Source organism: Phascolarctos cinereus, unplaced genomic scaffold (genome assembly GCF_003287225.1).
Source record: "Phascolarctos cinereus isolate Bilbo 61053 unplaced genomic scaffold, phaCin_HiC Scaffold_4;HRSCAF=312, whole genome shotgun sequence".
NCBI classification, from domain to species: domain Eukaryota; kingdom Metazoa; phylum Chordata; class Mammalia; order Diprotodontia; family Phascolarctidae; genus Phascolarctos; species Phascolarctos cinereus.
In genome coordinates this window covers 117,888,889-117,903,552 of record NW_027555847.1, presented here as the reverse complement: position 1 = coordinate 117,903,552, position 14,664 = coordinate 117,888,889, and the positions used below count along the sequence as shown (strand labels likewise).

General features: G+C 37.9%; 1 protein-coding gene across 8 annotated transcripts in view; it reads left to right on the top strand.

Moving 5' to 3' along the window:
* KDM4C (lysine demethylase 4C) overlaps positions 1 to 14,416 on the top strand; it is a 484,233-nt gene extending 469,817 nt beyond the window's left edge. For 6 of the 8 annotated variants that reach the window (XM_021006278.2, XM_021006277.2, XM_021006274.2 and 3 more), the window contains 3 exons: positions 3,411 to 3,530; positions 11,032 to 11,124; positions 13,831 to 14,416. In XM_021006278.2, the coding sequence (XP_020861937.2) occupies positions 3,411 to 3,530; positions 11,032 to 11,124; positions 13,831 to 14,007 (390 nt within the window). In that variant the 3' untranslated portion in view covers positions 14,008 to 14,416. The remainder of the gene's footprint in view (positions 1 to 3,410; positions 3,531 to 11,031; positions 11,125 to 13,830) is intronic. The other 2 variants (XM_021006279.2, XM_021006276.2) reach the window with 1 other exon arrangement.
* The last annotated feature ends 248 nt before the right edge of the window (positions 14,417 to 14,664 follow it).

Genomic DNA, 14,664 nt, shown 5'->3' with positions numbered 1-14,664 from the left:
GTAGCATGGCAGCACAACTTAGAGTAGTTCAGCCTCTTCTTAGCACTGATGATACAAGTTCTTTTAATTCTTCTCACTGTCTTACTTTGAGGTTTTTTGGCTATTTACAACCTTGGTGTTCAGTCCTTGCCAAGGATGCCCATCCGTCTTCATTTCAGATGCCTTGAACTGTAGTCAATGCTCTTTGAAGGCTATGACTAGTTTAGAAGGACTGGTCCATGGTCTACCCCATTTTGTTTTTCTTGTGCCATCCTTTTTTTCTTTTAAAGCCATAATTGTATTGATGATTCATAGTTGGTTATCTCTGTTCAAAAGTTTTGTTCAGTTTTTTTTCCTCAGAATTTTCAGTTTTGTGTAAAGGGATACAGGTCCTTTCAGAAAGCAGTTTTTAGCAAACTGAGACCATGTGTGAGCTGAAGCATTTGCTAGTAGGAACCAGTTGTTAAATAAGTAAAGAAGTTATCATATATGAATCAAGTTCCATATAACTGTAGCTAAATCTTTTGCGGGGTGGAGGGGTGGGGGAAGATATGTGAAATACCATCTTTTGCTTTTTTTTAAAATTTTTAAATTTAAAAAATTTTTTTAGGCAATTGGGGTTAAGTGACTTGCCCAGGGTCACACAGCTGGTAAGTGTCAAGTGTTTTGTCTGAGGCCAGATTTGAACTCAGGTCTTCCTGACTTCAGGGCCGGTGCTCTATCCACTGCACCACCTAGCTGCACCCTTACTTGGATTTTTTTAAAAAAGGCATAGTGAGGAAGTGGGCAGAATTTTCTAAGAAGCAAAACTTCCTTCGTAGATTTTTTTTTTCTCTTCTTCCTCCTTAGTAGAGAAAGAAAGTAGGAACTCCAAGGGACAGGATGGTCTTTCATGTGATTAATTTGAACTTTATAGTATGGTAGAGAAAAACAAAACTCTCAACTTACAGTTAGGAGAGATGCGGATTGAAATCTTACCTTTAAAACTTACAAACTTTGTGACTGTAGGGATGTTGTTTAACCTAAGCCTCAGGTCCTCATCTGTAAAATGAGAATAACATTACCTATGTTAACCACCTCATGGGGCTATAAAGATGAAACAAGATAATGTATGTACCGCTTTTTGTAAACCTTTAAATACGTCATCAGTGGCGGCTATTCTTGTTATTTTTTGACAACCTTGATAGGGTGCTTAGACCCCTGTGACTTGCCAGGCGCTGAACAGTAAGCAGCTTTAGGGGTGCTTAAATCCATGAAATCCTGAGGACAAAGTGTGAAGAAGAGCATTTGACTCCAAGTTTATATTCAAGATGAATTGATAGGGAAAAGGTAAGGCTTAGGGAGGGAGGTTTCAAATTAAATCGTTAGCATTTTTTTAAGGCTTCCTCTAAAAGATTTTCTTCCTTACTAGTTAAAGCTGCATTTAGCTACTTTAATAAAATTCTCTTTTTAAAAATAAAATAAGTTAGGAGAAACTTATTTTATTTTTGTTTTTCATCTCTTTGTTATTGCTGTTTGGACTAGAACAGTGATTTCTCCATGTAAAGAGCTCCTAGTGAGAAACTTCCCCTGTCAGTATAGAGCATCACCTTTGTAACTTGGAAAGTTGCCTGTTGATACATAGAGGCTGTGTAATTTAACTAGGGACATGCATTCAGCGTATGTCAAAGGCAAGAACTGGATGTATGTGTTTCTGACTCTGGGGCCAGCTCCCAGCCCTCTATAGTCTGTACCATACTACCTCTCTTCTTTAAAAGGTTATATCTTGACAAATACTGTCCATCCCCAGAGAAAGAACTGATGGTGTCTGAATATAGATCAAAGCAAACTTTTGTCAGCTTTATTTTTCTTTTTTGTTTGTTTGTTATTTTGGTATATGTTTTCTTTTACAACATGACTAATGTGGAAATGTGTTTTGCATGACTACACATGTATGTATAACCTACATCAAATTACTTGCCTTCTCAATGGGGGGGATGGAGAGAGAGGGAGAGAATTTGGAACTCAAAATTTAAAAACAAATGTTAAAAATTATTTTTTTACGTGTGATTGGAGAAAAATAAAATGCTAAATAAATTAAAAAATTTAAGAGAGAAAAAAATAAAAAGTTAACATCTTAACTTCATTAAACAGTTCTAGGACTTATCCCTTTATTGCTTTGACTTTTTTTGCTGTGGCATGCTACTACCACCTGGTGACATAATACCTAAAATCACAGATTGAGTTAGTTTTCATGATCAAGCTTACAAAATTAAAACAGTTGGTAAACAAGGCCCTCACATCCATTGTCCAAGCTGTGTAAATCTTAACTTTTCCACATAAGAGCTAGGTATCTACTCAGTCATACCAAAATTGAGATGGTGACCAACATGGGAAATTGTAACATGTGTCCTTCAGAAACTATAATTTCCAATGGTCTTAATAGACATAGGAAGCATTTAATAAATACTTATTGACTGATTGATACTCTGTAAACTTTTGGAAATGATATAGAGAAGAAGGAAAATGATGATAGACCCCTGAACATTCAGAGATAAATTTCCATTCACTTTTTCCTCCAGATTGCTATTGCCCAGAAGTCAACTACTGTGAAGTAAAATACTGTATTTGTTTGAGGGCTTGGGTGCCATCATCTCAGTCCCTCAGTCTTATAGGCTATAGACCACTGAACACAGCATTTTTTAAATAGCCCCAGCCCACAATAATCTAAATCCATTCTTGTGTTTGATCTACAGTCAGATAAATGGACCACCAAAACTTCCATGCATGACATGAACCAAACAATAATACTGTCGCCTTTTTTGCTGATAAATAGGGTCCCTTCTATCATGTGGAATTTCTGCTAATAATAAAAAGCAATGCATGGCAGACTTCTAGTTGTAAATAACCAAATATTTCTTATGTGTGCCTCATAGTGAAACCACAAAGCTAACTCACAGTCTCTCCATTTATAGCTTGACTGGTCAAGTGTGCCTTTCAATCAGTAAAATTGGCCTCATCAGAAAAATATCACTATTAGCAAAATATGAATTGCTAAATGTGTAAAAAATCTACCAAACTAGTCAACTGTATAAGTTCACTATATTCAGCTTCATCATATTACTCTGTGTACTTTGAATTTCCTAATTCTTTATTTAACCCATTTGCAAAGTATTCCTGAAGAAATATGTCTTGAAAATCCAGGTTGATACCCATCAAAGGCACTTCCAGGATTTCTGTGGTCCTTTGAAACTTTATGGCACCAATTGTAGCTGTAAGTGTGCCTGTGGCTCCTGTATCCTCCCTCTGAAGACCAATATAAGATCATAATGCATGAAGCACAGAGATAACACTCCTCTCTAATTGTCAAGAAGTTGATAATGTGGTAAGTTTCAAAGGCAGCAACTCAGTCACTTAACTTTAAAAATCCTGCTGTCTTTGTCTGTCAACAGAGCAGAGACTGCTTGAAGCTGGGCCCGCCTGCTGAGGGAGAAGTTGTTCAAGTGAAGTGGCCAGATGGAAAACTCTATGGAGCCAAATACCTGGGCACCAATGTGGCTCACATGTATCAGGTGGGTGAGTTCTCTGAGTGAACCAAGGCTATCCTCTGCACCAAGGTGGGGCTCCCTTGTCCTGAAATAAAATGAAAAAGACAAAGTGTAATATGGGGTGTCCAGTATACTGATGAAAGCACAACTAAAAAATAAACACAGTAAAAATGCGGTTACTAAATGGTTGAAATGAGAAGCCATGCTGGAGCTTTATCATTTGGTGCCAACGTACCCAATAAGAAATGATTTTCCTCCTAATATTGAGGAACACCAATGAAAGTTTAAGGGAGGTTTTAATTGGAAGGTGTAAGGTCATAGAAAGTAATTAATTGAAATTGATCTAGCACTTTTCTAACAACTTTTCTGTGAGATAGGCATTATTATCCTGTTTTGTAGCTGAATTGACTAAGAGTCAGAGAAGTCAAGTTGCCAAAGTCATGTTACTAGTAAGTGCTGGGACTATAGCCCAGGTTTTTCTTGATTCCAGGTCTAGCATTTTTTTCCACTATATTGCTGGACCACTTACTATGAAGTTGTCCATAATGCAGAAAGTCAGGTTGATTTAAGTTGCCCTAACTCAAAGCAACACTGTAGTGGAAGAAGGGTTGGAGGACCTCGATTTGAATCCTGGTTCTGCTACTCACTACTTGTATTTACCAGGGGCAAATCGCTTACCTTTTCTGATCCTCAGTTTCCTCATCTAAAAATTATGGAATTGGATTAGATAGATCCCTAAAGGCTCTTGAACTTTAAACCTATGCTCTTGTGTGTGGATTATGGCAGCTGCCTATATTACAGACCTCAAATCTAGTAAGTGTGGCCTAAGGTCCCTAAAGCCTGAGTTTACATAAATGATTTCTGACCTTGGGAGTATCCCTCGAAAGGTCACACTGTCTTTAGCTTATTATTGTCTTCATCTCTATCCAGTGTTTACTCTGGAAAATCTCTGAATGTGTATGTTCTGTATAGCTTGTGCCTAAGTATCCACAGATTTAGGTAACACAGTCCTCATCTCCTTTACAATCATTCAGGGTAAGAAGTGGCATCAGACCTGCCTTTATTTCACCCTACATGAAATGCAGAAGATGCAAAGGACATAAAGAAGTCCATAAACAAATGTAGACAGTATTTAAATGGTCTATCAAAGGCCCTTAAAATGAACACAATTCTCCCTGTTTTCCTTTGGCTCCTACTTTTTCACCAAGGTCCTAAAGGACATAAAGGTCCTTTAGGGCTAGGGCCCTAAAGAGTCTTCCACCCTGTATTTGGCAGGAGATTCAAATTGGGGGATACAAGGAGAGCCCCTGACAGTCTAGTAAATCCCTATATCCCACATGATATTACCCAGTTCTCCCCCTCCCCCACCAACTCATCATACCACTCTGTGGTTTGGACTTTCTCCATAAGGCAGATACATTTTCAGACACCCAGACAGGAACCCCCTTCCCAGTGGAATTTTTGTTATCTCAATAACTCATAGTTATAGGAGGAAATAAAACGCAGGTCTTCTTTTCCCTTATATTGTGGTTATAGTCCCTTACTACTCCTTTATTTGCTGTGGCAATAAGGCTAATCTTCTTCTCTGTTTATGAGGCATACTACTTAGAACTTTCTCTTTATAAAAGGCCAGATCTCTGAACTATTGAGGTAATCCTCAATTCTGAGGCTACTCAGGAAGTCTCCCTTCGCTGACTAGATGGTTAGATGCCAGGATTAAGCTACTAAGGAAGTTCTCATCCTCCAGCTAGGAATGATGAAATGATTTTGTGTGGGGCACTTGGGCAAGCCTATGTAGCTTGTATGTGCTTTTTAAAGATAATACCAGCTGCTTGGGACATTTCTGGGACTGAGAAATTCTCCTGTCTCTAGTCTGCTCTCCTACATTCTCCTGTCTCTGGTCTCTAACTGGTTCTTAGAGAAGAGAGGTGAAGAAGCAGAGGACAGCTACAAAACCTGTATTGTCTCACACATGATGTTTTCATGTGCTTCTACACCAAGGCAGTAAAAAGTGCCTAGGGCTGGGGAAAGGGAATAGATCTTCCCCCTCCATACTTACCTTCTACACACACACACACACACACACAGAGCTAGTGTCACAACTACTAGTATTATACTTTGGAAGATTGGAAGACAGGCAAAATGAAAAAGTAAAAAAAAAAAACCTCTTCCCCCACCCACCCACCCATTCTTTGCTCACTTTTAAAGGCCAACACAAAAGGTAGCTCATTCTAGAAGAATGTCTCCATCCTCCCAAAGGTCTGAGCCTACCAGATCTATGATCTATATGTTACTGCATAGCATAGATACACATAGAGGTATCATGAGCTTTATGTCACACCCAGCAAAATCACCTTGCTTCAGAAAGAGGATAATCCAGCATGAAAAAGCCAAAGTTCAGTAGTGTCGAAGCATGATGGGATATTAAGTGTTACTCTTAGGCTAAGGAGTAGCATGAAAATAGGGAGATTGAAGCAAAGAATGAAAAAAGCTTGAAGTTTCAAGCCCGTTATGTTAAAAACTAGTTTGAGAGTGATAAGGCTGCTTATATCAGCAAAGACATTATGTCAAGACTGATAAGGGGTAAAAACTTAAGTGGAAAAATGGGTTATACAGAACTGCATCTGGCACGGAAGCACAGTGCCAGATGCAGTAATTAATGATGTTTGGAGAAGTTTGAAAAAAATTGAAATAATTTTTTCTTGGTTTAATGGAAGACAAACTAAAAGCAATGTCTTACTCCAGTGAGAAGAATCATGTAAGCAGATGGCGCTTAGGAGAAATGATCATTTAGGGAGGTGTCAGTGAGGAGGTGAGTAGAGAGGACCCAGGAAGGAGGGCAGGCCTCTTTTCAAGCATGTCAAAGATAGTATCAAGTTGTAGAACCATGATTCTTCTTTTAATGGCAGTGGTTTTGAGACTTCAGAGCGAGAAGAAAATCATAGGGTAAGAGGCCGAAGTCATACATTTGAAGAACAAAGTAACTGTATGTTCAATAACATATAAGAGTATATCATTGCGGAGGCGGGGGTGGAGCTACAGGGGAATACTCAAAATTCATCTTTCTATGAGATAGGCCATCTTTGAATTTTGTGACTTGCTTTTTACCTTCTATATTGTGCTATAGGACAGAGTAAAGCATCTCAGATTTGGCATGCGAAGCTTTGAGGTGTTAAAATGTACACACTTGAGTGCAGCAAGAGGTTTCCTGTGTTTTGCTGACTTCAGTCTATGCCTTGAAATTCAAGTAAAGGAAATGGTATTTAAAGACTTGATAAAAATGTACAATAATAAGTACTGATATAATTGATGGTAGTGAACAGTTCACATTTCCATAGTACTTTTGAATTAAAGGTTGCTGTTAACTTTCCTCATAATAATCCCATGAAGTAGAAAGTGAAAATATAGGTAAAATAATTGAGTCTCAAGGAGTTTAGGTGACTTGCATGAGATCACATGGCTAATACATGATGGAATTGGACCTTTTATTATATTTTTATTTATCAGGTTTTATGATTGCCCAAGTCCAGCGCTCTTTTCAATATATTGAGCTACTGTTCTGTTACTTGATTTAAGGAAAACTGGAGTACATTAAACATTTCAAAGAGGTCAGAGTGCTGCGATAATGCTAAGTGCTAATCCTAACTCTTAAGAGAATTACTATTTATTAAAGAACAGAAAAAAAAGAAATGAGCACTCAACTTTAATTCAACAGTAAATGCAAAAATGAAGTTCTTATTCCAAAGATTACACCATGAACTGTACTGCACAAAGATCTCCACCTCCCATTTCTGTCTTTTCACCCTGACTGGCTCGCTTTGCCTGGAAAGCACTACCTTTTCAGTCCTACCTGGTTTCTTTCAAGATCCAGTTCAAGTACCACCTTTGGCATGAAAATGTATAGCCATCTTTCTGGTAGGTTCATCACCCACTAGGATGATAAATATCATTTGTTTGCTACATTACTATGTACAATTCTGTATAATGAGTTGCTTCAATATCTAGATGAATTTGTGATCTCTTCATTGTGGTTATTCCCTCCACAAATGCAGATCAAACATACAGTCAGTCACCAAGCATTTTTTAAATACATGTGTGTTAAACGCTGTGCTAGGCAGGTGCTAGGGATACATTGTCAAATGGGTGGAGTACCAAATTCCTCCCAGTGCCTGCCTTTGTAGAGGGCAGAAACTGGATTCACTTTTATCTGCTGCCCTGCCTGGTTTTTTCAGTTCTAAGGAGCAGGATGCCCCCATGCTGGGTATTCCCTGGTGTCCCCTCCCCCTGCCTTTTCTTGCTTCCTTTTATGTGTCATCTCCCTTTTTCAGACTGTAAGCTCCTTGAGGGCAGGGTCTGCCTTTCTTTTATTAATTGTATCCTCAGCACTTAGCACAGTGCCTGGCACATAGCAGGCACTTAATAAATGTTTATTGGATTGGATTCCTTAATAGGCTGCTACTTACGTGCATGTGTCTCTCCATTGCTCTTTGGATTGCATACCATTTTGACTTATCTGAGACTGTGGTATTTCATGTTTTTCAGCCATGTTAGAATCATTGTGAAAAATCTGGTTATTTAAAAATTGGCTTTTGCCACAAGGGGCAGCCTGGAGTTGTTCAAAGTACTGTACAGTTTCCCAAATGTAGTCTATCCTGATCTCCTTCTATCCAAGTTTGGGCCCAGCTAATCATCTACTTGAAACATCTGCCTGAGATATGTGTGATATTGGATTAATTTAGGGGGCTGTACATCCAGCTGATGTTACAATTTGGCCATTAGGTATTTTTTATTCACTTTGTCTTTCCAATGTGAATGGCTGAGCTGAACTTTCTAAAAGATTTTAACCAGTATGTTATTTTAGATGGTTTTCCATATTATAGCAAACTGATTTGTAATACATGCACATTTTGTGTGGGAGAGAGTGGAGATGAAATGGCACAAAGAACATGACAAGAGTGTTACAAAATTATTTATTTAATGTTATCTGTTTAGCATTTGAAGATGGGGGAAAAATACATTCCTATTAAGGAAAAGTTTGAACAAGAGTATCCCAGTTTTGATAGCTCACTTTTTGGTTTTGAAATCTCTTAATGATCTAAAACACAAGAAAGTTCTAGTCATTTTGTTGAATTGAACAGTATATCTATAAAAACAATTTTTAGCATTTGTTTTTAAAACTTTGAGTTCCAGATTCTCTCCTTTCCTCCCTCTCCACCCCCATCCCATATTGAGAAGGCAAGCAGTTTGATATAGGTTACACATGTGTATGCAAAACATTTCTACTTGAGTCATGTTGTGAAAGAAAATATAGACCAAAAAAAAACCCTCAAGAAAAATAAAGTTAAAAAAAATGTTTCAATCTGTATTCAGACGTCATCAGTTCTTTCTCTGGGGATGGATAGCGTTTTTCATAATAAGTCCTTCGGAGTTGTCTTGTATTATTGTGTTCTGAGAATAGCTGTTATTCACAACTGATCATCTTATAATATTGTTGCCACTTCGTACACAGTACATTTCACTTTGCATCAGCTCATGTTAAGTCTTTCAGGTTTTTCTGAAAGCATCCTGCGCATCATTTCTTATAGCATAATAGAGTTCCATCATAATCACATACCACAGTTTGTCCAGCTCTTCCCCAGTTGATGGGCATCCCTTCAATTTCCAGGTCTTTGCCACCAGAGGAGAGCTTTCTAAATATTTTTGCACATATGGGTCCTTTTCCTTTTTGGGAACAAAAAATTTGAAAGTGAAAACAAACCCCACTTATTTATATGAAATGGGTCACAATCCACAATCTAGGAAGATCTAATTACACATTCATACTTAAGGTAAATAAGATATTTTGTAATATATGGATAGCATGAAATATAACTATTTGTCTTTATTTGCTGTAAGTTTTATTCAAGTTGTGGCATATCTTAAGTCAAGTAAGGAGTATCTGTACTTAAATTCATTTCTTATTTATGATGACAAGATAATTTAACTTTTGTATAACATAGGTATTAGGAAATATTTAAGTCATATAGATGGTGTCTTCAAGGGGTGGGGGGAAGATCAGTAGCTTTTGAAAAGACGTAGTTATTTGAAAGCTGGATCATTTTAAGATTCACAGAATAAAAGAGTTGGAAAGACCCCCAGAGGCCATCTAATCCAACTTGACCAAGAATCCATTCTACAGTATTCCTAATAAATGATCATTTAGCCTCTCCTAAAAAAGGCCTCCAATGATGAAGAAGCCACCATCTCCTGAGGAAGTTCATTCTACTTTGGAATTGCTCTGATTGTCAGGATGTTTTTCAAATGTAAATGTGCTGCTCTGACACTTCCAACCACTACTGTTGGTTTTGTCCCCATGGCCCAAACAGATTAAGTCTCATCTTCTTTCACATGACAGCCTTTCAAGTACTAGAATAGCTGTCATGTCCCTTCCTAAGTTTTCTCCTAGCCAGGAAAAACACTGTCTTATCCTACCACATTCTCCAATCTTTTCACCATATTGGTCAGTTCTCTTCTGCTCTGTGTCATTTCCTATAATATGGTAACAGGAACTAACCTTAACATGTGACCAGGGCAAAGTATAGCATAATGATTAACTCATCATCCTCTCTGTCCCAAGCAGCAATCCTTGCTTCTCACTCTGTCTCTTTATTCTCATTTTCTGCAAAAGGGATGACATTCTACTAAACCAGAATTTAAGTATGATAAAGCTTTTCGCCTGTGATGAACATTTTTAAGAAAATGCATCAGATTCAATATAACTGGTATTTCCCATATTGTCAATTCTCCCTTTTTCTTCAGTGGCCTTCTATAACCTTGAAATGTGGTCCGTTGAAATTAGTTTCTGCCCTCAGTAAATTGGAGACAATTTAAAAGCCTCTCCATTTTAGATGATGTTCACTCATTCATTTAGCAAATCACATACAGTCTGGTTTACAGATGATGATTAGATACTTTAGATTATTCCCAGCCATTTAGACAGAGCTTGGCTAACATGAGCTTGGGAGCTAAAATTTTAATGTGGTTGTAATTGAAACGAGAATTTGGTTTAGGTGGATTTTTATACACTGTGATACACATTAGTTTTTTCCTTCTGAAAGAAAAACAGCCCTCCTTTTTATGCTGTCGTAGTTTATTAAATAAATAAATGACCCAGATGGGCCGGCCTAGCCTGTTTGCAAAAAGTCTGATTGCTAAATGTGCTGTAATCATGTATTCTGTGAAATAATTTGAGCTGCAGCTACTTTTTGCCTTTGTTTTTGTTTTAGGGAATGCAATTTTCATATCTCCTTTTCCAAGAACTTAATTTTCAAGAATTTTGGTCTAAGAAAGTGAATTTTTGCTAGGAGTTAGGTAAAGTCAACTAAGAAGATAACAATTTGTACTTTCCATGCCATGTTTATTGGTGCCTGTATTTCTTTCCTTCCTTCTTTTTTCCTTCCTTCCTTTCTTCCTTCTTTCTTTCCTTTTTTTAGTGTCCTTCCTATAAGTTGTAACTGTTAGTTTTTTTAATCTGTATTTTTGTTAGGTTGAATTTGAAGATGGATCCCAAATTGCAATGAAGAGAGAGGACATCTACACTTTAGATGAAGAGTTGCCCAAAAGAGTGAAAGCTCGATTTGTAAGTGCTAGAAAATGTATGATGTAGCTACCTGTGTTCATTCTCCCCCTTTACTTCCTAGATTCACTACTAAGAATTCCTGACACTGATGAAATCCTGGGTCTGGGCCAAATTCTCCTCCCCCAAAAAGCTCTTATAAAGTACCTTGGAGTAAAATAACTTAAACACTGAGCATTATTCAAGTATTTTCTTAACTGTTTGACTATCAATTGCAAAATGACTTCCTCATTTATGAACTAATTCATTCAATTGGTTCTTTCAGAGGAGAATTCCTTTAAAAATAATGCAGTAAAGAGAATTGAGATCAACAGTAATGCCATTCACTTCACCCTGTTCAAAAAGATACGTCCTTGAAAAAATATAGAGAATCTGCATGAGTAAAAGAAAACTTACTTGTAGAGAAGGACGTACAAGAAAAGAAAAAATCAAGTGCCCCATTTAAGACATTTTCCAGACATCCTTCAAGGGTCTAGCAGGCCTGAATGACCTTTTAGTGTTCTAAGTCCTCTATAGCCCTTAAAAGGAATCATCCTTTTTTTAAGATGCTAGAAATGGTTGCCTCACTTTCTGTGTTTTTGCCTTTTTTAGAACCTGTTTTTAAAGACCTAGTTTATTTGATGAGAACCTCCGAAATTATTTTCCAGACCTTTAAAAAATATCCACATTTCTATACAAGGCACAAGAGCTGAATATTTTAGACTTAAAGTACCATCCTCCTAATACCATTAAATGAGGTGTTTTCTTTTTTCTTTCTACTTGGATGATAATTGCTTTGTTCCATAATAGATTTGGCTTCAAATCCTTCAAGAACCCTTCATAGTCGACATCATCTCAAATCAGCTTCTAAGAGTTATTCAGAGCAATTAACTCACACGTTCACCTCTGCACTTTTCTACTTCTCAAAGAAGAATTTCAGATCTACCCTCCCCCCCAAAAAAAAGACAAAAATACGGCAGAGAGAATATATGCAATGTCACACATATAGCTTGGGTCACTGACCTATTTGGATACACATTCTGTGTTATATAATTGAACACAAGTCAGAAAAGCAGACCTTCAGAAAGAAATGGACAGAAAGAAATATCTCCAGTGGCCAAACAAAGATCCCTAAATTGGGTTTAGCTCAGTTTATTGACTCACATAATTACATGTTCCCATTGTTGAAAACTTTGCTTTTCCTTCTATTTTGTATTTAACAAATGAATGATCAGCTGGCATTATAATAATATGCTTCAGTGAGATAAGGGCCAAGATGGGTTTTTTGAGGATGATGAGTCAGACTTTTAGTTTTGAGCCACACACAGTAATAATGATAATAATAATAAATTATGGACCCCAGAAGTATAACTGATGTAGGGGGAAGGGGACTGAATTTGGAATGAGAGGGCTTGAGTTCCAATTCTAGCTCTATTTCCTCCCTTTCTGACCCTTAGACGAGTGCCTTAATCTCTTGAGGCCTTAGTTTCTCATTTTAAATTGAAGGAGTTGGACTAAATGTCTGCTAAGGTCTTCTAAGGTCTGGATGTCTTCTAAGATGTCTTCTAGCTTACAGTCAATGAACCTGTGATTCTCTTAAAGTACCACATGGACCATTATGCACCATAAAAGGTTAGCAGGCTATTTGGAGATGCCTTCAGGTCTCGATGATTTCTGCTCTCCACTCTCTAACACAGGCTCATCTGAGGAGACATTTTTCAGAAGAAGCAGCAGTCCACCTCAGTGATTGTGATGGGTTATTTTCTACTAACTTCAGAAACAGCCCCATTACTTTTTATTGTCTCAGAGAATTACCATAGCAACAGTGCATAATTAACTGTAGCTACTGGTAAATTGGTTTTATTATTGCATTTGAGAAGCTGGCTTTTGCTGTGCCTTCACAGTGGTAACACTTTCAGAGATGTTTTATTTTCTCCTGTGATAACTCTAGCCTTTATAAAAGTGAAAGATAGTTCAGCAGCAGTATTCTGCCAAACCAAAATTAAAATGCCTGCCACTGCTTTGGGGAGGAGAGAAGGGAAGCAAGCTATGGAACCCCTTTGTTTGATTCTAGCATTTGCATCTTGGTAAGATTTGGCAATCTCCCACGAAAGTGGATTGCTCTTTCAAAAGACAATTATCTTATTACACAGCAGGGGATAGTTTTTAATTCCCCTTTTTGTCACTTTATTATGTAATTGCTAGCAATGGTCCCTCCGGGACTGCTCCATTATTTTTGGCTTTGCCAGCCCTGGCTGCATTTGTCTGAGGCCTCTAAACCCGGCATCCATCTCAGTCACCTTGAATAAAGGGTTATATCATATGCTCCTTTAAGTACTTTGCTGTCATTAAATATAATGTCTGAGGTCAGTTGAGCAAGCAGCCCTGGAAAACATATTTAGGAGGCTAAGAAAGCAAACCTAAAATGTGTTTGTAGCCCTTAACCTTGGAGCATCATGGGAAAAGCCACGTAGTCTACTTAAGTCCATTTAACCTCTGTGGACCTTAATTTCCTCATCTGTAAAATATGGCAGAAGCACCTTCTAGTTCTAAAATCCTGTGATCCCAGTATCGAGGACTTCATTAGCATGTCTTTTCTGCAGTTCCCAATGAACTCTGACTCTCATCTGCATAAATCAGATCAATTTCCATTCCTGTGGATGGTGTTTGCCAAAATGTCATGTTCTTTTGGAAAATGAAATCTTCAACCTGAGTAATGCCTGTTTTTAGTCCACAGCTTCTGATATGCGGTTTGAAGACACATTTTATGGAGCCGACATAATTCAAGGAGAAAAGAAGAGGCAGCGAATGTTAAGCTCCAGGTTTAAAAACGAATACGTGGATGACCCTGTGTACCGCACTTTCTTAAAGAGTTCATTTCAGAAGAAGTGCCAGAAGGGTCTATAGAGTAACTAGGCCACTCAGAGAATCATAGCAATGTATACCAAGGAAGTAAAGATGTGACAACGGATGACCAGCCGTCGTTGTAACAATATGCTTCAGTGAGATGAGGGTCAGGGATGTGTCTCTTGAGGATAATGAGTCAGACTTCTAGTTTTGGGCCACAAAGAAAGTTTTAATACACACTGGATTTGGCACATCAATTTAAGATCATTCCCAATCTCCCTCTTACCCAAAAGCAGTAATTTTGCATAATTTCAGATCAATTTTCCTGAGTGAGAGGGAATGGTAGTCAATACAGACATCATCTAAAAACAAAACCCCAAGCACGGAAGAACTCTGGACAAAGCCTGACTTAGGGCTTTCAGGCAGGAAACACACACACTCTCTCTCTCTCTCTCCTCTCTCCCCCCCTCCCCCTCCCCCTCCCCCTCCCCCCCCTCTCCCTCCCCCTCCCTCTCCCTTCCACTCCCCTGAGGGCCAGAAGTCTTTATACAACAAGGTAGGAAGAGAGAGATTTGAATATTTTTCACAGTCAGGGAAGGACATGTTTGTTTTAAATGGAAGTTTTTATAAAACATTTTTAAAACAAAGGCAGCACGTCTGGTGCTGAGACATTATGCACCTGTGCTGTACTTGTACAAAGCTGTTACATTTTTTATA